The sequence below is a fragment of the Aspergillus tubingensis genome, assembly GCF_013340325.1.
Source record: "Aspergillus tubingensis WU-2223L DNA, scaffold_7, whole genome shotgun sequence".
NCBI classification, from domain to species: Eukaryota; Fungi; Ascomycota; class Eurotiomycetes; order Eurotiales; family Aspergillaceae; genus Aspergillus; species Aspergillus tubingensis.
Genome location: NW_023336281.1, coordinates 3,192,000 through 3,212,645, shown reverse-complemented (window position 1 = coordinate 3,212,645; position 20,646 = coordinate 3,192,000). Strand labels below are relative to the sequence as shown.

Here is a 20,646-nt window from a genome sequence, read left to right as displayed (position 1 = left end):
TAGATTCCTTGACCTACATACAGGAATATCCATGCGGCGTCGGTGTGTCTACTGTAGTCGGCCTTGTCTGCTTGCCTACTTATTTACCTACTTGCCTGTCCACTTGTTCGGGTTGTATGTTGCATATAGGGCCCTCCTACTCCCCGGTAAAAAGTTGCTTCGTAAGTAAGCGCCGTGCGTGCATGGGGGATGATGATAAGCTGCAAGTAACTATGAAGCTAATAAAAAAAGGAATTAATCTATTAAATGGGAACAATGGTTAGTCAGATTAATCCAATCCCTGTTGCCCAGGAAGTGGTGTTGGTGCTAGTATGTGCTGGGATATGGTACAATTATCTATCGACTTGTGTTGTTCGTAATATGAAGAAGGTGAATGGAAGGGAGAAAAGAAGCTCCCTATCTATCTATCTATCTATCTATCTACTAGCGTGAGCGATTAGCCTGAATTATGTGCATGCATATTTGGACTCCTTTGCTGTACTTAAAGCAGGCAGACAAACAAGCAAGTAAGCAAGCAAGCACTGCGTTGGACAAGAATAGAACAAACCGATGTACTCCGTCGAAAGGGTTGAGTTGCTCACCCCCTTGCGATACAAATCTGCCCGAGTAACCCACATACCGACCACATTGTCAATGCATTGTTTGTGCTCCTGCTATCGTGTTTCAGGTACATTGCTGGGCGGCATTCATCACCGTATGCCGGTTGCGAAGAATGGGTGGATAACTGGGTGGGTGGCAGCTCCGGTCGGCCGGGTTTGCGATCTGGTATGTAAGATGGAGAGAATCCGTGCCTTGCCTTTGCCTCCACTGGGCTGAAGTGACTGTCACTCATCTCGTTGCTAGACAGGGGGTGGTGGTGGTGGTACTACTACTAGGGGGGTTATAGTATGGGGTAAAAATGCCCCTATATTACTTGCTTGTTAGTTCCTTTTTCTTTTTTTAATTCTCTTTTTACATACGGACTCCATCCATCTTCTAGCTTTGTGGGGATGTATGAATATATAGTAAACTTGATTGTTGTCGATGGTGGCCAGGTCCGACCTTTAGGAGCGACTTGATTTGGAAAAAAGACACTCGGATCCGACACGAGAATAGGGGCCCGAAGCCGCTCATCATGAATCACTCCTTTCCTGAATAGTGAAAGTCACACCTTATTATCCACCCGTCGCTAGAAGCTCCCACTGTGCCCATTTTTAGTTAGTCGCTCGGTATTGGGACCCTGATATGGCAAAGCTGCAAAAAGGTCCCAAAGGGGGGAGTGTAGCCTTCCGAAGAATTAATGCAAATGACAGTGTTGGGAGGGAGAGTGTGTTAGCCTGTTAGGTGGCTTCTTGTTATTTTCGTAGTCCCGTGCGGTTGCTAGTTAGTGCGGAAGAAGGGGGGGGAGGGAAAAGAGATGAATTGGGAGGGCGAAAAAGGGTAGGAGAGAGGGAAAAGAGCGAAAAGGGAAGTACTGTAAAAAAAGGAAAGAAAAGAAAAATGTGGGAAAAAGGACACAAAGGATCGGCCCACCCAGGTGATGTATCAAGATCATCGACACCAACAGAAGAGCCGACGGATCAGCATCGGGAACGGCCCACTCAAAGGAATCCGTTAAGAATCTGTGGCTGGTGGCTGGTGCCGGTAGGTGGCATTTCCCATGCGTGGGATCTGGCCTAGCGTGCTTAGATAAGCCTGCCGCTGCGGCAGTCCCGCGGCTGAAGCCTCTGAACGAGCCATGACGGAAGGGGCAAAAGTTGAGGAAAAAGCAACTAGCCCTCCCGATTCGCTACCCTGCTCTAGCAAATACTAAGTTTAAGCGTCACTACTCTTCCCACAAAACCCCGATTAACAATGAAGTTCCAGAGAAACTTAAATCTTTTCCCTTTGTTTGAACTATTTGGTACCCTTCCCTCCCCAAAATGTGGGCAGTCGAGGCGCCTGCAGACCGCTGAGCATAGTCGGGAAGATGCAGGATTGGCTGGGTGCACTGACACCTGGTCACTCTGATTTAGCGCATAAAGGGATCACTGTGATGGAAGGAAGGGGAGGGGGGAGAATTCGGGTCTGGGTTATTTATTGGTTGACACACCCGGCTGTCGTTGCTGGGTGCCGCCGGCAAGACCATGGGGCCGAGCATTGGGAGCGTGGACTCATCATTACGGTAGAGGGGGTCTCCTACTCCATCTGTACGCAAGTGCATGTATTGTCCGGCACCGAGGGAGGGCACAGTAAGCAAGCCGTTTCTGGGTGAGCCATTGGGAGAGAGAGCGAGACAGACAGAGAGGGGGGGCGACTGCAACATTTGGACTTTGCAGGTGGTCCGAGTGTGGAGTACGCCTCATGCCTGACTAGGCTGCCGGGAGCTTAGGTGGTTGAGCTTATGGCCATACACCAGTCAGGTAGCGCAGCATGTCGGTTGAGGGCCCCACAGCCGCAGTCAGGAATTATTGGCGGCCCTCCGTACATATGGCACTAATTTATTAAATAATAAAATAAAGAAAATAAAAATGGGCACGGGGAAGAGAGGTCAGTCCGGGTGGGTCTAGGTTCCATGGCCCACCTGCAGGCCCCCATCGGCGAGTCACAACCGGGGGTTCGTGCTAGACTTACCACACAACCCCCCCCCCCTCCCTCTCCATCCCATCCCTGGAGGTGCCTTCCTGGCTCCGGCGCTTGCATCCTCGTCAAACACTGCCCTGTTTCGGGGCGGTTCGACTCCATACCCACTAAACCTTTCGCTGAACCCGTCCCACCAGAAGTGTGGCCCCCCTCCTCTCCCTCCATTTTATCCACTCTAGTCAATTTGAGGCTACTGCTCATAGTCGCTCATTTTTATTTTTCTCCCTTTTCTTCTTTTATTCTTATTCATGTCATTTCCTAAATTAATTTTTTTTTTTTCCTTTTCTCTTAAATTTGCTCTTAACTTAACTCGTAACCATCACATCCGCCCCACCTGCCAGCATGACGCTAAACCCTTGTCCACAGCACAATCACACTGCCATATTCCCCCTCATTAGAAAGAGGGAGAGAGAGAGAGAGAGAGAGAGAGAAGCTGGGTTTAGCAAGAAGCGACAAAAAAGAGGCAAGGAATCAGTGAATTGAAATTTGAGGAAGTTCCCGTGACCTTGCACGCATAGAATACAGGCGGGTGTTATGAGGTACATATCTATGTCGCTTGTATCCGTATAAAATTAATCTCATCGTTATTCTTCTTTCTCGAATTCTTTCTCGCTGTCTTCCGCCCTTGACAAGGCGATCGCTTCATATCAGAGTATCGTACATGAATCCACTTGAGTAGAGGGCTAAACTTGGAATAATAGGCGATATCGTAAAAGAGCATAGCGTGCTGCTCATTTGTTCTTCTTACAGTAATTTACTTATAGATAATCATTTTTATTATTATCTCACTGGTGCCGTGGTCTGCATGATGCTTATAAGAGTATCTAGCTTGGGTGAATGCATCCTCCGGCGCTCACCTGAGTTTCCGGGCGCCCGGAAAATATTAACTGTAAATACCCGCGGACACGACTCCAGGTTGTCCCCACCCGCTAGGCCGTTCCTGGACGTAAAGCTGCCTGTCTTCGGCTTGGCGCCGGACGACCGCCATCTCAGCTTTTCCGTGCTTTCCTTTGGTTTCGCTGACTGCTGGAGAGCTGCACAACCACTAGCGCCGCTTGGCAAATTTCGCCCTCTACCACCAGCCCCTCGACCTTTCCCTCCTCTCTTCCCATTTCCTCTCCCTCTCTTCTTTCCTTTCTCCCTCTCTCTCTTCTTCCCTTCCCTTTCTGCTTTGGCTTCCCCTACCCCGTAACTTGACCTCTGCCTGGCCCTTGGTCTACCAATCCCACTCCTCCCCATCCCTCACTTTTATCTTCCCACTCTCTCAGCCTTCCCGCCCGCTTTTGCCTCATCTTGCTTCTTTCTTACTCGTGCCTTTTCCAATCCTTTGCCCCCTTCCCCGTAGTTGTTGATTGTCGCTCCACACGCTTGTTCCGTTCCGTTCCCAGCCATATACCTGCATTTTGGACTTGATTGATCCTGCACGTTCTTTGCCGCTCGAATTTCGCAGCATCTACCTCACCACGAGCGACTAGGAATCGTCCCGTTTCGCATTCCTTCAATTGCACCCCGTCGTCGTGACGACGTTTAGTTCTAGACTCGCTAGCGCGGCAGTTATCTTGGGAACCGTTTTCCCGGACGCGGTCGCGCTTCGTTTGAACATCATTGGGTGACTGGTTTGCGCGACTACGTCCATCGGGACTGTGCGACCTCTCAGTGACACGGGCGCTCATTGCATCACCTGTGTCGCAAAGGCGAACTAAACGCTTCACCCTGTCAACGCCTGGATATATTGCGTTCCGTGTTAACGTCGACCGGCCACGATGGCTCATACCCAACCGTCTCCCACCGGGGGCGTCACTCCTCACCATGGCCATCTCGCAGCTCACCCCCAGGTTAATGGCCACATGCCGCTGCAGACTCAAAGCCAGAAAGGTCCTCCTCTGAGCACTGCTCAGAAGATCGCCGCACTCAACGAGCAGGTTTGGCTTCAGATCGGTAAGTTAATGGCTCATCTGCGTCTCGATAGCAGAACGCGCCGACCGTTCAGCAAAGCGACGGCTGCTGACAGTTTTCGCACAGGAAACCTTACCGAAATGATCGGCGATTTGGATGGTGCCATGAACGCATACGAGCAAGCTTTACGGCACAACCAGTGGTCAATTCCTGCGATGAACGCGATCTCGTGTATTCTGCGGACAAAGGAACAATTTCCCAAGGCGATTGAGTATCTTCAGAATATTCTCAAGTTGGATCCGACAAGTGGAGAAACTTGGGGCAGTTTAGGTACTTAACCTTGGTATCGTTTACATTTTTAGGTGTGCTAACAACAGTCGCTTCTTAGGTCATTGTCATCTGATGATGGATAATCTGCAAGAGGCGTATACCTCTTACCAACAGGCTCTGTACCACTTGCGCGATCCCAAGGTTAGTGAAATCGCACGCATGATGTGCGAGAGCAATGACTAACATTCCTTCTCTTCTAGGAGCCCAAGTTGTGGTATGGCATCGGTATCCTTTACGATCGCTATGGCTCTCTCGATCACGCCGAAGAGGCCTTTTCCCAGGTCATGCGCATGGCCCCTGATTTTGAAAAGGCCAATGAGATCTACTTCAGACTGGGAATAATATACAAGCAGCAGCAGAAATTCACTCAGAGTTTGGAGGTATGTTCAGAAGGTTACTATACCGTCTCGTTCTTGTGCTGATTCAATCAGTGTTTCAAATACATCGTTGCCGACCCCCCTCGCCCATTGACGGAAGAGGACATCTGGTTCCAGATCGGCCATGTCCATGAACAGCAGAAGGATGTATGGGCTTTCTCAACACCGAGAAGAATGACGATTATGATGACTAACGAATTTGCAGTTCGAAGCTGCGCAGCAAGCGTACCGGCGGGTCCTGGACCGTGATCCCAACCACGCGAAGGTTCTGCAACAGCTTGGATGGCTGTTCCATCAACAGAGCAATAACTACACTAGCCAGGAGAAGGCCATTGAGTTCCTTGAGAAGTCTGTCAGCGCAGGTAGGTCTTTTGCATCGGTGTACGCATTTCTTCCGCTCATATCCCATCAGACAACAGCGATGCCCAAAGCTGGTATCTTCTCGGTCGCTGCTACATGTCGCAAGCCAAGTACCCCAAGGCCTATGAAGCGTATCAGCAAGCCGTTTACCGCGACGGTCGGAATCCGACTTTCTGGTGCTCGATTGGTGTACTCTATTACCAGATCAATCAGTACCGCGATGCGTTGGATGCTTATTCTCGTGCTATTCGTTTGAATCCCTACATTTCCGAAGTGTGGTACGACCTGGGAACTCTGGTGAGTGTTCACGCCCGATGTGAGCCGTTCGGTGGAACCGCTAACGTGTGGGCAGTACGAGTCTTGCAACAACCAGATTGCGGACGCACTTGATGCGTACGGTCGGGCTGCGGATCTCGACCCGACCAATGTCCATATCAAAGCGCGCCTGCAACTCCTTCAAAGCCAATTGTCCGGTTCCAGTCAGGGCAACGCTCCCGCTCCTCAACCGCAGGATGTCCATCCCCAGGCTTATCAAGCTCCTGGCGTAGGAGCGCCTCCGGCGCCTCAATGGGGTGCACCAGCGCCAACCGGTGGTCCACCCCCGCAGGCTCCCGCTCCACCAAGACAGATAGCTGACTGGAACCGTGGCATCAATGAACTCCAGTCACAGGCACAGGCACAAGCCGCCAATGGTTTTGACCACCGTGACGCCGTCCGTGCTCCCGCCTCTCTACAGCAACCAAGCCCGCGACAAGAACCCGGAAGAGGCTTCCCCGATGCTATGCGTGCGCAGCCAACCCGCTCCCCGAAGACTACCCTTACCGGCCCGGGTGTTTACGGACAGCCCCATGGCCTTCAGCTTGCCAACCCCCCACCTAACGCCCTCGATCGTACTTCTGCCGCGACGGCCTTCTCGCCAGCTACTCGTGGTCCCTTGCCGCCTGCTCCTCCCGGTCCCCCCGCTGCTCCGGGTGGTCCAAATGGCCCTGCGTCAGCTAACGCTCTGCCTCCTTACCATCGCCCGTTCACCCCGCCCACGGAGGTTCGACCTCTGCGTGATGAACGGCCTTCATCGCCCGGCTCTACTTACCCGCACCAGCAGTATCACCACGGCCCTAGTCTCCCTGCCGGCATTGCTGGCGGTGCTCCTCCTCCGGCCTCTGCTATCAGTGCTGCTGAGGCTGCCGCTCGCGAGCGTGAAGAACGTCCTGGTTCAGCTATGAAGCGTGGCCGAGAGTGGGAGGCGGAAGCCGGACCGGCCAAGAAGATCGCCAATGAAGAGAGCCGTGCTCGCCTCGATGATCAGCTGTCTCGTCGTGTCACCCCCCCCAACCGTATGCCCTCCCCCGGGGAGATGCAGCGACGCAGTTCTTCGGAAATCCGCCGTGAGGACCAGCGCCGCGTCAACGAGAACTACCATCCGTCTGAGGCGGCCCACCACCCTCCTACGTTGCCTTCTATCCAGCACATGCCCCCTCACCCGTCTGGTGGCCCCAGCCTCCCTCCTATGGCCGAAAGCTCTGCTGCGCCTTCTAACGGACCGCCATCCGGACCCTCTTCCGCTCAGGTTCAGGTGAAGGAGGAGCCCGCGCGCGGCGAACAGGCGCCTGCACATGAGCCTGCGGCGCGAAAGATGGACGTGGATGAAAACTACGATGATGACGATGATGAGAAACGAGCTAGTGCTGTGGTGAAGGGAAGCCCGCATGCTGCTGGGTCGAGCAACAACGGCAGCAATGGTGTTCTGAGTGCTGGCAACCCACCTACGCCGGCGAAGCCGGAATCTGCGGTTTAGAAGCTTGTGGTGCGGCACCACTTGATGTATTATGTGAGGTGGATCGATGGGTTTAACGCGGCTCTAAGGAAAGAAGAGTCCGAATGAAAGTTTTCGTCATGAGAAGTTACACTGCCCTCGTTTGCTCCCCTTCTGTTTCCTTGAATTCGTCTATATATTTCTTTTCCGACTTTCGGTGGCAGTTCCGTTCATGTACTGTTTTACCACCCAGGCTTGTTTGTATTGTAGGATTGGCATTTGAGGGGCGGTCTTGATGGTCATTTGTTTCCCAAGTTCTATTCAATTTTGTGTGCGTGTCTGAATGAGTACTTCCTGCTAGGTGATATACTCACCTGGGCAGCTCGGAAACCCCAATACATTGATCTACATTCTACTCCATTTCCAACGATAATAATTTATCTCGCACGTACGGCAACGATAAGGGTAATTGAAACAGGTAGATTGTAATGAGACTGGGAGATCAGCCAGACCAGAAAGTTGGTAATGGGCGCGGCGAGCATCTACGGAGGCTACCAAGCGCCAAGTCTCACCGTGCGTTTCAATCGTGGGGACGGTCCTTACGGGGGCGTTTAATTCTGGGTCTGGGACTCCGGTGGATGTCGGGTCAAATCCAGGTCAAACGGTTTTCCGTCAGTGATCGTACAGCCTTGCAGCCTGCCGCGTTTCGTTGGCCAACATAGTCAGCAGTAGATTCCGGCATAAACATAGTGTATATAGTGTGCATGGATGGCCTTTGCAACATTGTGGATGGGCACGCAGCAGAATACCCTAAGTAGGGCAATGGCGCAGACACTTGGAGGAGGGCACTGGATCTGGTAATATTGCCGACCGGGAGATTCGCCCGACAGCAGGAACCTCGTGACCGTGGGTTGTGGCTGCCTGAGGCAGAAAGGCACTCAGGTCTCGGTCCCGTGGTCGCTTAACCCGAATGGGAAATAGCCGCCAAGAATTCGCTTAGATCAGCCCACATTCGTTAAGCGTGCAAAATACGACTTTCGGCAAACTCAGAGATAGACACTCTCACTCACCACTTCGACGACTAACGACAACAGGGTCAAGATGTAAGTTAGGACCTGCCGCATTATGGCAATTGTTGACCTCGAGGGATAATGTCGCTGATTCATTTTATTTTACAGGAGTCACCGGAAGTACGAAGCGCCTCGGCACGGTTCGTCAACCTACTTTGCGACCTCTCAAGCGATATTGGAATCTCGAGGTCTTGTGTGTGGATGGTATACTGACTTGGATTTCGACAGGCTCTCTTGCCTACCTGCCCCGCAAGCGCGCCGCCCGCCACCGCGGAAAGGTCAAGAGGTTAGTTTTTCGACTGCGAAGACGAGACGAAAAAGTTGGGATTTGATGGACATATACTGAACTGTTCGGCAGCTTCCCCAAGGATGACCCCAAGAAGCCCGTCCACCTGACGGCCACCATGGGCTACAAGGCCGGTATGACCACCGTCGTCCGTGACCTTGACCGTCCTGGTGCCAAGATGCACAAGAAGGAAGTTGTCGAGGCTGCTACCGTCATCGAGACTCCTCCCGTACGTTGGACCCCTTGGTAGGAAAAAGGCAGAAGAAAAGATTTTTTCTTCTGGCCTGGTGATGTGGATCCGTTCAATGACTGACATACTTTGATTTTTTAGCTTGTCGCTGTCGGTGTTGTCGGTTACATTGAGACTCCCCGTGGTCTCCGCTCTCTCACCACCGTCTGGGCTGAGCACCTGAGCGACGAGGTCAAGCGCCGCTTCTACAAGAACTGGTACAAGAGCAAGAAGAAGGCTTTCACCAAGTACGCCAAGAAGCACGCCGAGGAGAACGGTGCTTCCATCACCCGCGAGCTCGAGCGCATCAAGAAGTACTGCACTGTCGTCCGTGTCCTCGCCCACACTCAAGTCCGCAAGACTCCCCTCAAGCAGAAGAAGGCCCACTTGATGGAGATCCAGGTCAACGGTGGCTCCGTTGCCGACAAGGTTGACTTCGCCCGCAACCTGTTCGAGAAGCCCATCGAGATCGACTCCATCTTCGAGAAGGACGAGATGATCGATGTCATCGCCGTCACCAAGGGTCACGGTTTCCAGGGTGTCACCAGCCGTTGGGGCACCAAGAAGCTTCCCCGTAAGACTCACAAGGGTCTGCGTAAGGTCGCTTGTATCGGTGCCTGGCACCCTAACCACGTCCAGTGGACTGTTGCCCGTGCTGGTCAGATGGGTTACCACCACCGTACCTCTTGCAACCACAAGGTCTTCCGTGTTGGCAAGGGTTCCGACGAGGGTAACGCCTCTACCGAGTTCGACATCTCCAAGAAGCAGATCACCCCGTAAGTAGCCTCTACCTGAAGGTTGAGAAGCATTGACGCTAACAACACAATCTAGCATGGGTGGCTTCGTTCACTACGGTGAGGTCAAGAACGACTTCGTTCTCCTTAAGGGTTCCGTCCCCGGTGTTAAGAAGCGTGTCATGACCCTCCGCAAGACCCTGTACCCCCAGACCAGCCGCAGGGCCACCGAGAAGATCGAGCTCAAGTGGATCGATACCTCCTCCAAGTTCGGTCACGGTGCTTTCCAGACCCCCGAGGAGAAGCGCGCCTTCATGGGTACCCTCAAGAAGGACCTGGAGACTTCCGCTTAAGGTGTTTATGGCAATGGTTCGGTGTAGTGCAAATTATATTACGTTTCAATAAAAGCGAAGAATACCTTTCACTTTTTCCTATGGTGTCACGGTAGTTTACGTAGCAATAATAATGTGTTGGATTTAACTGTTATCTGCCTAGAAACATCTGTGCAGTATAGAGGTGACCTCAGAAAAATCTTCATAGGAGGTTCTGCGTGTAGGCAAGGCATGGTGTGTGCGTAGACTCCGATGCAAATTTTCCTCGATCGGGTCACCATATCCCGTTCAAGACCAAGACCAGGGGCTCTTCCAGCTATCCATCCTTCGACCTCTTCACTGGCTGCTTGTCTGTCCCTGTTCCGCTCTATCCTTCTAGAAGCCATCCATTCATTCATTCCCTCTGTTATCCAATCCGGCACCAATCAGATGACCGCCGCAAGTCTGCGCCGCTGGCCGCTCAGCCGCACTGGCCATTGCGTCATTGATCCCCTCGTGCCTTGGGCTTCAATTTCCTCCTCATCTTCTGCTCGCCCCTCTTCAATTCAGCTCCAACATTCTATCCAGATTACTCGATCATATCACCAGCACCGCTACCATCAATATACATCTCGAACCCATATCCAACGCAGTCTCTACATTCTCTCCACAACCACAAGACCAGCATCCAACACCATCATCACCCCTCCTCACACTCGCACCATGTCCTCCGACAACGACTACATGTCCTTCCTGAACAAGGCCAACGCAGACCTCAATGCCAGCCAATTCCAGCCTCAACGAGACAATACTTCTTCCACCCCACGCACTCAAACCATCCACACCAATGTCCGCGTCCCCACGCCCCTCACCTCTGTCGATGCCTTCTACGTCTCCGAAACCGATGAGCCGTTTGAACCTGTTGCTTTAAAATGGCCCGATGCGGGGCGGGGGATCTGGCCTGATGCAGGTGAGTTGCCTGTTTCAAGTATACTGGATCGATCTGAGCTAATGGAAATGTGATAACAGCTGCTCTCTCCAACCTTGTTTCTCCCGACGCGGACCTCTCCAACTCCATTGAGACATTGACATTCTCGACGTTCGACCCGAAGAATCAGTATTCCGGGGTGGTGAGGGCTGTCAGGGCTGCTGTGGGGGATGAGGATGGCGCGGCTGTGAAGGTCTATCGGGTTGAGGTGGCCAGGTCGAGAGTGGAGTACTTTGTTTTGGCGCTGGATGGGACAGAGGGATTGGTTGTTGGGCTGAGGGCTAAGGCTATTGAGACTTAGATTGTATCTGGTTGAATTGCTACATTCTTCACGGGTGGTTTAATTTGGGTAATGGGTGGATGATGGTGTGTCGAGGCAACAACATGCTTTGAGAATGACGTTACTTATATCGATATGAGCAATACTAATATGACTATTTGCTAATCTTCCATGCATTCCAGAAGCGCCTAGATGCAGTAGTGTCCTAGCCCTAACGCTCATCAATTCACCACTCTGATCATTAGCGCCATTTTCACACTAGCGGTAGCTAGTATAACTGGGTCAGTCATTTATCTCCATATAGCAGCTTTAAACCTGCTCAACCCGCCACCAATATGCAGTCTGGTGTTACGCACAACTGCGCCGGAGTGAATCTCTTCACTATGCCTCAATAATTGCATCATGATGCATCGGAACGATTGACACCCGGGCGATTGGAGCATAAAAGCTCATTCACGGCTATAAACAGAATGCCCTATATGGCAGCAAGATGTGTTAGGTTAAGTATATAGAAAGTTTTACAAGATGAGCCCTTTTGTCTTCTCCGTTACATCTTCTCTCTTCGTTCTTCTCTTCGTCTTCGTCTTCGTCTTCGTCGTCGTCCTTTACTCCTCTCATACATACAAGCACTACATCAATCTCAACAATCTCAGTCCTCTACCATCCAACCCTTATTACTATAAGAACAACCATACACCACAAAATGGAACCACACAATCCAACCATGAACCAAACACTGGCACAGCCCATGAATCAAACTATGAACAACAATCACCAAGTCCAACCCCAGATTCAACCTCAAATCCAACCTCAAATCCAACCTCAAACTCAACCCCAACCCCAACCCCAAATCCATCCCGGACTCGAAATCCACTTCATCCCCTACCCACCCCAAGCCCAAGTTCAAGACCAGCACCACCAAACCGAAATCCTCCTGCACATCGACGCCGCCAACAACCACCCAATCTGCATCCTATCCAACAACTCCCAACCCACAACAACCACAATCGACCCCGCCATCATAATCACCAACCCAACCTCCTACATCTTCGCCTTCCGGGACCCCCACTCCCTCTACCACGCCTTCACCAACCAAACCATCTACACCCTCCTCACCCGACACGCGCACTACATCCGACTCTACCTCCTCCACGACCTGCAAATCGGCTACCTCCCATGCTCCCCCCACCCACTGCCCTTCTCATCCCACAACCGGGACAGTCTATTCTTCTTCGACTGCGCCACTGACCCCAACATGCACTGCATCACCCCGCCCCGCCTGCCCTGCATGCCCAGCACCACACACCCCGTGCTCCTGAACAACGATTGCAATAATATCTGCGCGATCTCGTGGCCGGGCTTTGATAGGCTCATGGGGAATTGGCGGGTCGCGTGCAGGGCTATCCCCCGGGGTCATGATGTCTGGTATATGGTCTTTAATTTGGCGTCGAGGGGTGGGTGGGTGCCGTTGGGTGTGGGGAGGTCGTTGCAGTTGCTTAGTACGGCGGTTTGTGTGAAGGAGAGGGTTAAGGGGAGGTTTCGGTGTGTGGTGGATGGGTGTGCTAGGGGGGTGGTGGAGAGGTTTGATGGGTTTTTGGCGGCGAATGTGGCGAGTTTGGGGTGGGCGGTTGTGGGGGATGAAGAGGTGGTGGAGGGGGTGGTGGATGAAGAAAGAGTGGTGGAGGTTAAGGTTGAGGAGGGAGGAGAGAGAGGTGTGGAGGGTGGGAAGAGTAATGGTGGTAGTGGTGGTGGTGGTGGAGGAAAAGGAGGAGGAGTGATTGTGCATGCTGGTGAGTGTGTGGTGATTGATGATTGATATGTTCCTTGGGGTGGGTGATATGCAGCGAGAAGCCTAGGGTTTGTTCTATGTGACGGAGGTGTCTATTGAGATCGGGGGGAGAGAAGGAAAGTATGGCTTATCTGCTCAGGTGGATGGGCTTAAACTGGTGAATGTGGTCGATGTTGTTTGCAGACTGCTGTGGGCATTGTCGGTGGACTTGGGGTTAAATACTGATAGACGATGATAATCGCTGTATGTATTACTGTGTATATATTAGCTATGGAGGTGGTTAATGAGAGCAGTTATTCAGGTTCGGTTGCTTTCAGTAGGAATAAAGTACTACCAAATAGGTTGGGCCTAGTCCGGGGCAAGAGAGGGTTAGTAAATGTACTAGTCAGGGCTAGTATACTGGTTAGAGACTGTTGATTTGGTGTAGTATTCGGGGAATATATCTTGTCGGCACAAGTTGTTAATGGTGTCCCATTAATAGTCTTGTTGGTAGTAGTGTAATGGAGTATAGTGTACGGTGCAGAAAGGAACATATAAGCGGGTACTAAGATGTATTAAGTTTATACAAGTACTAAATGTTACTATATATATGTCGTGGTACCGACCAAAATATATTTCAGTGGGCGAAAGGTCGCATTCAAGGCGCAACTGATGGGTAGTTAAGCGCCTGGCACTGTAAATCGTGGATATTCGCGCCCTCAGTACTAGGGCAGTAAATACTCTGCTTATACTGTAACTGATATATTTTCTCAATGACAAAGTGAGGGCCATGGCACATGATTTAACTGACTTTGGACTTGACTTGGCTGTACCTGATCTGACCAGAGCTGACGTGTTGGTGGCTGGTTTGGTTACACACGAATATAAAGCCAATTTTAGTTGCAAACTCAACTACTACTGATCAAACAGCTTGAAAGCTCTGACTCAATTTCACATCAGTTGGTTGACTAATAATGGAATGTGGTCCATGCGGGATGAACAACCGCCAAAGCACAGGCCAGGAGTTCCTAGCGCTATACGGGGGATCTTTCCACCTCTACTTATGAGGATGTGATGGGTGATAAACTTGGGTCCATTATTCCACCCTCAGCGCCTAGCCGAGAAAGCAGGTACATCGCCAATGAGACGGCTGCTTTGTAGATGAATTAGCCCCAAACCTTTGAGTATAGTACGTTACACAGGATCCATTGGATCACGACGAAGCCCGTGTTTGGTGGTCAGCGCATGGATTGACTTTCTGTCTGGTCGACACGTATTGTACAGCCAGGCTGATAATTCTAGAACCAACCTTATAGCCAGCGAGAACAGCGAATTTAGGTTGGATAATATCCCTTTGATGGAAATAGTGCGGCATCGGCAATGGCTGAGCACACCCGTCCGGGCCGATAGCAGAGACTCGTAAGTGCTCTCTGGCAACGGGGTATCATAAGGTTGGATTATCCAGGGCAGGAGTCAGTTGAACAGGGGACCACTTGTCGATTCTTTGATGCCTATCTTATACACCTCCAAAGACTATAATCTAGGCAGCCAGGAGAGATGGAATGTAGTCGTCAATGGCCAACGGCGGCAAGAATGCGGGAGGGAGAGAGGGACAGAGATCAAGGCGTGTTTATTACCAAGTTACAATACCAGATGATCGGCGCTAAATCCAGTTCGCGCAACTGCAAGTTACTGTAAGTTATCAGTTTGAGAACTAGTGGCCGTTCCATCCTGGTACTGACTAGTCCCGAACAGGACTAATGCGCCCGAGATGAGATTGACTAACTTTGTATTTTCGGCCCAGAATGGAATTCCATGGTTCAGGGCCCGTCATTCCCGCCAGTCAAGGGCAACCGGATTCTTTCCCAACATTCAGGAATCTCATCTGTCATGGAAAGGGTTGCCGGGGAAAGTTGGCCCTTTCATCAGGAAGTTGAGTACTGACTGCGTAAGCAAGTGTATACGGTAACTGGGCCGGACCTGCGTTGAGTGCAGCAGCAGCTCATCACATTATTGGAAGGGAGACCGCAGCCACGGACGGGGATCGAGGGGGATGCAGTATAACTTCAATTCGAGGCAGCATCCATGCAGCTGCCGCCCTTTCTGGACCTGGCAATCCCACCAGGGGATTTTAGACTCTAAAATTGATTTAATGCATTCCGCCATGTTGTTGCACTCCAAACCCTCCTGTAATTAATTACTCTCCCTCCTGCAGCTGTAATGCCGCCGTCACCCAGCAGGGAAAATTAAGGTGATTCCATTCTGGTGCCAAAAGGGGAAATTCAAGGAAATTTAGGGAAGAAAAAGCTTGGGTTCATCCATGCATGTAGGACCAACTTGCCCACTCGAGGGATTGACATTGTTTGTTCACACTCTGGCTGCCACACACCTTCATCTCTCTTCCATTCTCCCATTCTCCCATTCTCTCTCTTTACACCTTCATTTTTCTTCTTCTTCTTCCTCCTTCACTTCGTGCGCTGCCCATCCCTTCCTTGAGCCCTGCGTCACGGCTGTCTCTGTCACCATCTTCATCTGGGTTCCAATTCGCGTGCTTTCTCTTTTCTTTCACTCTCTCAACTTCTGCCTCCGCGATATTCTTCGGCTTGTGAGCGATTCAGCGGTTCACTACTCCTTCTTTCTTTATCTGCACAATTACCTTCCTGTCGCTCATCCCACAATCCCTTAGCTACAAGTCATATCGCATCCGTTCAACCCATTCGTCAGATCAATTGATCCTCGTGCTCAGCTCCGGGGTTGATTATATGCACTGGCTCTAGGATATAGACGGGCATCGGACAACCACTTTCACATTCATTATCGCATTGGCACACCCGATATTTATCGCGCCTTCATTGCCACTCATTACCACTAAGCAGTTGACATCCCTCGTCAATCACATTTGGGCTTGCAGTGAAATACCTGGTATCCAGAGGGTGGGCATCTGCCTGACCAGGTGGAACACAAAGGACGCGAAGTGGAGGACGTGTGATATAGCAAGCTAGAAGGGATCTTGGTATACTGGGTAACCGCTCCTTGACACCCAATCTGCTTAAGCACCATTGAGCTTCAGAATTAGCATACAAAAGCGTCCAGTCCGGTCTCCCGAGGCGGACCTTCATTTCGCAGGATGTCCGAAGAGGCGATCTTGCGCGAGACACCTCACATCCGTGTCAATTCGGGCCAACATGACCCATTCGCCGACTCCGATGATCCCTACGTGTCAGTACCGCCCCAGCAGATGGGGCGGTCGTTGACCCCCGGCATGGTGCAGTCGGCCTCTGAAGCCACGTTCCCGACGACATGGGGCTCGCCCACTCCCCAGGAATCAACCGAGCTTTTAATACCCCCGCGGCCCTACCGCGTCAGAGAGGAGCTGCGGTCTCCCGAACTGTCCATTCGGTCCTCGCGACGGACGAGCTGGAGCTCAGAGGCCGTCAGCTATGATGCCAGAGCCTACCTGTACAGTCGTTTCGAAGATTCCCGGGCGCCCTCGCGTGCAGAAAGTGAAGGGGATGACGTGAACACTCAAACAGTGACGGAAAAGTACAACATAATGCCAACAGAAGGTTTATTATTGTTCCCGGAGGATGTTGAGAAGGATGACTATATGCATAATCCCGATCCAAACGACAAGGACATTGTGTGCGATGTATGGAATAAGCGGGGCTTGGTCAATCTGGGTGGGCTGCTTCTCATGACGGTGGGCTTTGTAGTGTTATTTGTCGCCTACCCAGTAATGTGAGTCTTCCATGACTTGCTGGACTCAGAGCCGTGCTCAAATTGGACGCATACTGACTGGTCATTAGAACTGCCCTGGGCGGGATATCAAAAAAATACGTGCCGACATGTGACCCAGCCGATACTCTGTGTCTTGACGTTGGGGATCGATCAGGTCTCACCAACTTGAGGACAGGATTGATAGACCCTGACACACCCGAATCAGCAATGACAAAGAAGACAGTGGATGGGAAAGAATGGCAGTTAGTGGTGAGTCAGGAAGAAGATGCTGCGAGCTACAATAGTGAATAGTCATTGACCCGGAGCAGTTCTCTGACGAATTCGAAACCCCTGGCCGAACATTTTATGATGGGGATGACGCCTATTATCAGGCCATGGATTTCTGGTATGGTGTGACGCAGGACCTGGAGGCTAGTACCGATATCGTCTTCCATCAATGCATCGTGACTAACCGATTGATAGTGGTATGACCCGGATGCAGTCACGACGAAAGATGGATCGTTGGAGATCCGGTTCGATGCATTTACAAACCATGAGCTTGGCTACCGTTCGGGAATGGTGCAAAGCTGGAATAAGCTGTGCTTCTCCGGTGGTCGCTTGGAAGCCAGTATCTCCCTGCCCGGAGCTGGAGATGTATCTGGATTTTGGCCCGGGTTCTGGGCGATGGGCAACCTAGGCCGCCCAGGCTATGCTGCGACCACGGATGGCACGTGGCCATACAGCTACTACGACGGATGCGATGCAGGCATTACGCCGAATCAGAGTTCTCCAGATGGTATCAATTTTCTTCCAGGCATGCGTCTACCGGCGTGCACTTGTGACGGTGCCGATCATCCCACCCCGGGAAAATCCCGTGGCGCCCCGGAAATCGATGTGATCGAGGCCAGTGTAGGCCCTCTGAACAACAACCCAAACGCTTTCATTGGAACTGCGTCCCAGAGTTTGCAAATGGCTCCATTTGACATCTGGTACATGCCTGACTACGGTAGGTGCCTAACGCTGCTGACAGCATGTGCCTGGTCATATCTGTTCTAACAACCTGCAGATTACACTGCCGTGTACGACCCTCGTATCACCGAGATCAATTCCTATCGGGGCGGGCCGTACCAGCAGGCTATGTCTGGCCTGACCAACCTCAACAACCGCTGGTATAATGGGACCGAGTACCAGGTCTATGCATTCGAGTATACCCCGGGTGCGGTAGGCAACGTGACCTGGTTCGTGGGCCAGGATAAGACCTGGACCCTAGACGGGCGAGCTATTGGTCCCAACGGCAACGTTGGACAGCGGATGATTCCGATGGAGCCGATGTCGATAGTTATGAACCTGGGTATGGCATGGAGTTTCGCTCCAATCAATGAGACAATCCGCGACATAATGCCTGGGTTTATGAGATTCGATTATATCCGCATATACCAGGATCCAGACAACATCAGTGTCACCTGCGACCCGCCAGGTTATGAGACGACCGAGTATATTGCCAGCCATGCAGAGGCTTATACTAACAATAACGTAACAACATGGTATGCATTTCCATTCCCAGGACATTGTAGTACGGGGTTTCTGATGCATAGCAGGGGTGATGCCGGATACGACTGGCCCATGAATTCATTAATGAACGGGTGCTGATTCTTTCGACGGGACGCGGGATTCGATCTTCGAGTGTTACCTAGCGTTTCTGGGAATACCAGATTAGTTTCAGCCGGTCTCTCTTGATACAAACACCGCACGGCTTACTGGCATGCTCATGGTGCCGGTCATAGGCGCTTGCGAGTCATTTTAGCGGCATTATCCTTTGGCGTTGACGGCGTCTTTTCGTCCTTCGAGCTGGTGGTTTGGGGTCTGACATATCGCATCTTGATCTTCACTTGTAATTTATGCAAATTTCTTCGCATTTACCCAGTTGGCATGTCGTGCTGGGATGTTTCGTGCTTTAGCTTCATAGTATAGTGGCTTCTTCGGATGGGAGGGTTGTTTGAGTGACTGGGATGGAGGCATCGAGGGGGATGGACGTGGATTGTTCGAGCATTGAGCGAGTAATGATCGAACATATAGAGATACTCGATAGAAATGAATACCAATGAACCATCTGATCGCGAGTCATGGCATCCTTCGCAGTGAAGCGGTTCGTAAAAGTGACCTGTCAACCCGCCATGTAGGGCAGCCCCGTGACTAAGCCGCGCTACCCATTCCTTCTCCGCCATCGTCATCCTCTCCACTCTTTCCTCTCTCTCTTCATTCAGCTTCGCGCCAGTTCTTCTTCTTGCGAACCGCAGCACGACGGGAGTATTGACTTGTCTAATCCTGCCGGACGGGGTTGAACAGTACTTTCACACCGAACAGTCACTCGTGCAGCTTCTGTCAGCTTCAGCTCGCCCATTTCTTCTGATCTGCTCTACAGCTCGACCTGTGCAGTGTATGCATACACTGCGGAGCTTGTGTCGCTCTTCCGAATACTTTTGAGCACGAAGAACACACGCCCACAGCACACAGCACCTCCACTCTGTCTATCGACATACCAGCATACTTTCTGCACTTCTTACATATACGCGATCCAGCTTACACTTTCAACCATCATCAATTATCCCCGTGACTCCTATCAGCCCGCATTACGCATAATCACATGCTAAACGGAGCAACTTGAACAATACCCGCTCTGCGCATATACCACACACAAACAAAACGTACATCCTCCACACGCACTACCCCCAATCACGCCTCAATCTCAATTGCTCAACGAAAAGAAACAAAGAAAAGAAAATGTTCAACCCCAACATCCCCACACCCAACCCCGGCCGTCGCCAAGGAGACCCCATCGTGATTGCCGACGATGACGAAGACGAAGACCTCGAAAACGACTACTCGGGAGAGGTCTACTTCCAAGTATACGAAGGCGACGAAGACGCTTTAATCCGCGAACTCGACCTCGAAGAGAGCGAATCGGCGGAGGACGACGACGATATGCAGGTAGAGTACTCGTTACAGTCTTCGCGGCCTCAGTCGGGTATAATGGGGTTTAGTAAGTATTCCCTCCCCCCAACCACAGCACATAGCAAGCAGGTACCTCACAATCAACCATAACCACCTTGATTTCACCACTATTATAACAATCAAATCAAATCCACTAACAAACCAACAAGCCTACCCAACAACACCAACCCCCAACCTAGGCCCAACTCTCTACCAAACAACCCTCGACCAAGAACGTCAAATACGCACTCGCCTCCGCGAAGACCGCCACGCCGCATTATGCGTCCTCCTAGACAGGGAACTACTGACTATCCAGGCGTTGGCGCATCAGGAGGTACGAAGTTCCCCCCTCCCCACTTCTTCCCATTAAATGCATCACTAAACAGTACGAATGAACAATGTACAGACCCTCCCCCAAGCTCGCCGCCGATTTCTATCCCGCCTTCTCGCCCCCCAGGACCCCGAAGCCGCGGCCTCGATCCGCGCAGACCGGTTCACGGTGCAGCATCCCAGCACGAGCAGTATTGCTTCGTCGTCGTCGTCGACGGTTGCGATGATTGTGCCGCGACAGGTGGTGGATGTGTATGAGACGGATGATGCGGGGTGGAGGAGGCCGATGATGGAGCGTGCGGGACGAGGGGGATCGGTCAGTGCTAGCGGTGCTGGGGGGATGCAGTCGTCGCCTGCGTCGGTGGGGTCGGGGTCGATCTCCGGGTCTGGGTCGGCGGCGTCGAAGATGAAGGGGAGGATGGGGACGCCGGATCGGGTGGGGAGGGGAGTGAGAGGGGGGAGGGGGTTGCAGCAGTCGGCGTCGTATCGGGAGAGGGAGAGGAGGAGGGGGTTGTTTGAGGGGTAGTACCAAGTAGATGCTAAGCTTCTCTTACGGGTTTAATTCTAGGTGTATTATTCACATATCCAAACAATGATTCAGCGCTGCGTTTGTGTACATACAAAT

At 51.7% G+C, this 20,646-nt stretch overlaps 6 protein-coding genes across 6 annotated transcripts; all 6 read left to right on the top strand.

Moving 5' to 3' along the window:
- Positions 1-4,364: 4,364 nt before the first annotated feature.
- Positions 4,365-7,359, top strand: cyc8 (putative transcriptional corepressor Cyc8; the record flags this gene model as incomplete). The annotated part of the gene is made up of 8 exons (XM_035501134.1): positions 4,365-4,539; positions 4,624-4,827; positions 4,886-4,968; positions 5,028-5,207; positions 5,259-5,351; positions 5,410-5,566; positions 5,617-5,861; positions 5,917-7,359. 8 exons carry the CDS (start codon positions 4,365-4,367, stop codon positions 7,357-7,359), a joined length of 2,580 nt encoding a protein of 859 aa, XP_035357027.1.
- Positions 7,360-8,139: 780 nt separating this feature from the next.
- Positions 8,140-9,989, top strand: rpL3 (60S ribosomal protein uL3; the record flags this gene model as incomplete). The annotated part of the gene is made up of 7 exons (XM_035501133.1): positions 8,140-8,174; positions 8,412-8,420; positions 8,496-8,527; positions 8,616-8,673; positions 8,746-8,902; positions 9,005-9,678; positions 9,734-9,989. 7 exons carry the CDS (start codon positions 8,140-8,142, stop codon positions 9,987-9,989), a joined length of 1,221 nt encoding a protein of 406 aa, XP_035357026.1.
- A 681-nt stretch (positions 9,990-10,670) lies between these two features.
- Positions 10,671-11,236, top strand: AtWU_06022 (uncharacterized protein; the record flags this gene model as incomplete). The annotated part of the gene is made up of 2 exons (XM_035501132.1): positions 10,671-10,917; positions 10,977-11,236. The coding sequence occupies 2 exons, from the start codon at positions 10,671-10,673 to the stop codon at positions 11,234-11,236; spliced, it is 507 nt and encodes a 168-aa protein (XP_035357025.1).
- Positions 11,237-11,939: 703 nt separating this feature from the next.
- On the top strand, positions 11,940-13,031 carry AtWU_06021 (HD domain family protein; the record flags this gene model as incomplete). The annotated part of the gene is made up of 1 exon (XM_035501131.1): positions 11,940-13,031. One exon carries the CDS (start codon positions 11,940-11,942, stop codon positions 13,029-13,031), a length of 1,092 nt encoding a protein of 363 aa, XP_035357024.1.
- A 3,079-nt stretch (positions 13,032-16,110) lies between these two features.
- On the top strand, positions 16,111-18,350 carry AtWU_06020 (SKN1/KRE6 family beta-glucan synthesis-associated protein; the record flags this gene model as incomplete). Its single annotated transcript, XM_035501130.1, has 6 exons — positions 16,111-16,721; positions 16,790-16,970; positions 17,030-17,131; positions 17,184-17,706; positions 17,767-18,244; positions 18,299-18,350. The coding sequence occupies 6 exons, from the start codon at positions 16,111-16,113 to the stop codon at positions 18,348-18,350; spliced, it is 1,947 nt and encodes a 648-aa protein (XP_035357023.1).
- A 1,131-nt stretch (positions 18,351-19,481) lies between these two features.
- On the top strand, positions 19,482-20,547 carry AtWU_06019 (uncharacterized protein; the record flags this gene model as incomplete). Its single annotated transcript, XM_035501129.1, has 3 exons — positions 19,482-19,740; positions 19,862-20,025; positions 20,098-20,547. 3 exons carry the CDS (start codon positions 19,482-19,484, stop codon positions 20,545-20,547), a joined length of 873 nt encoding a protein of 290 aa, XP_035357022.1.
- Positions 20,548-20,646: the final 99 nt, after the last annotated feature.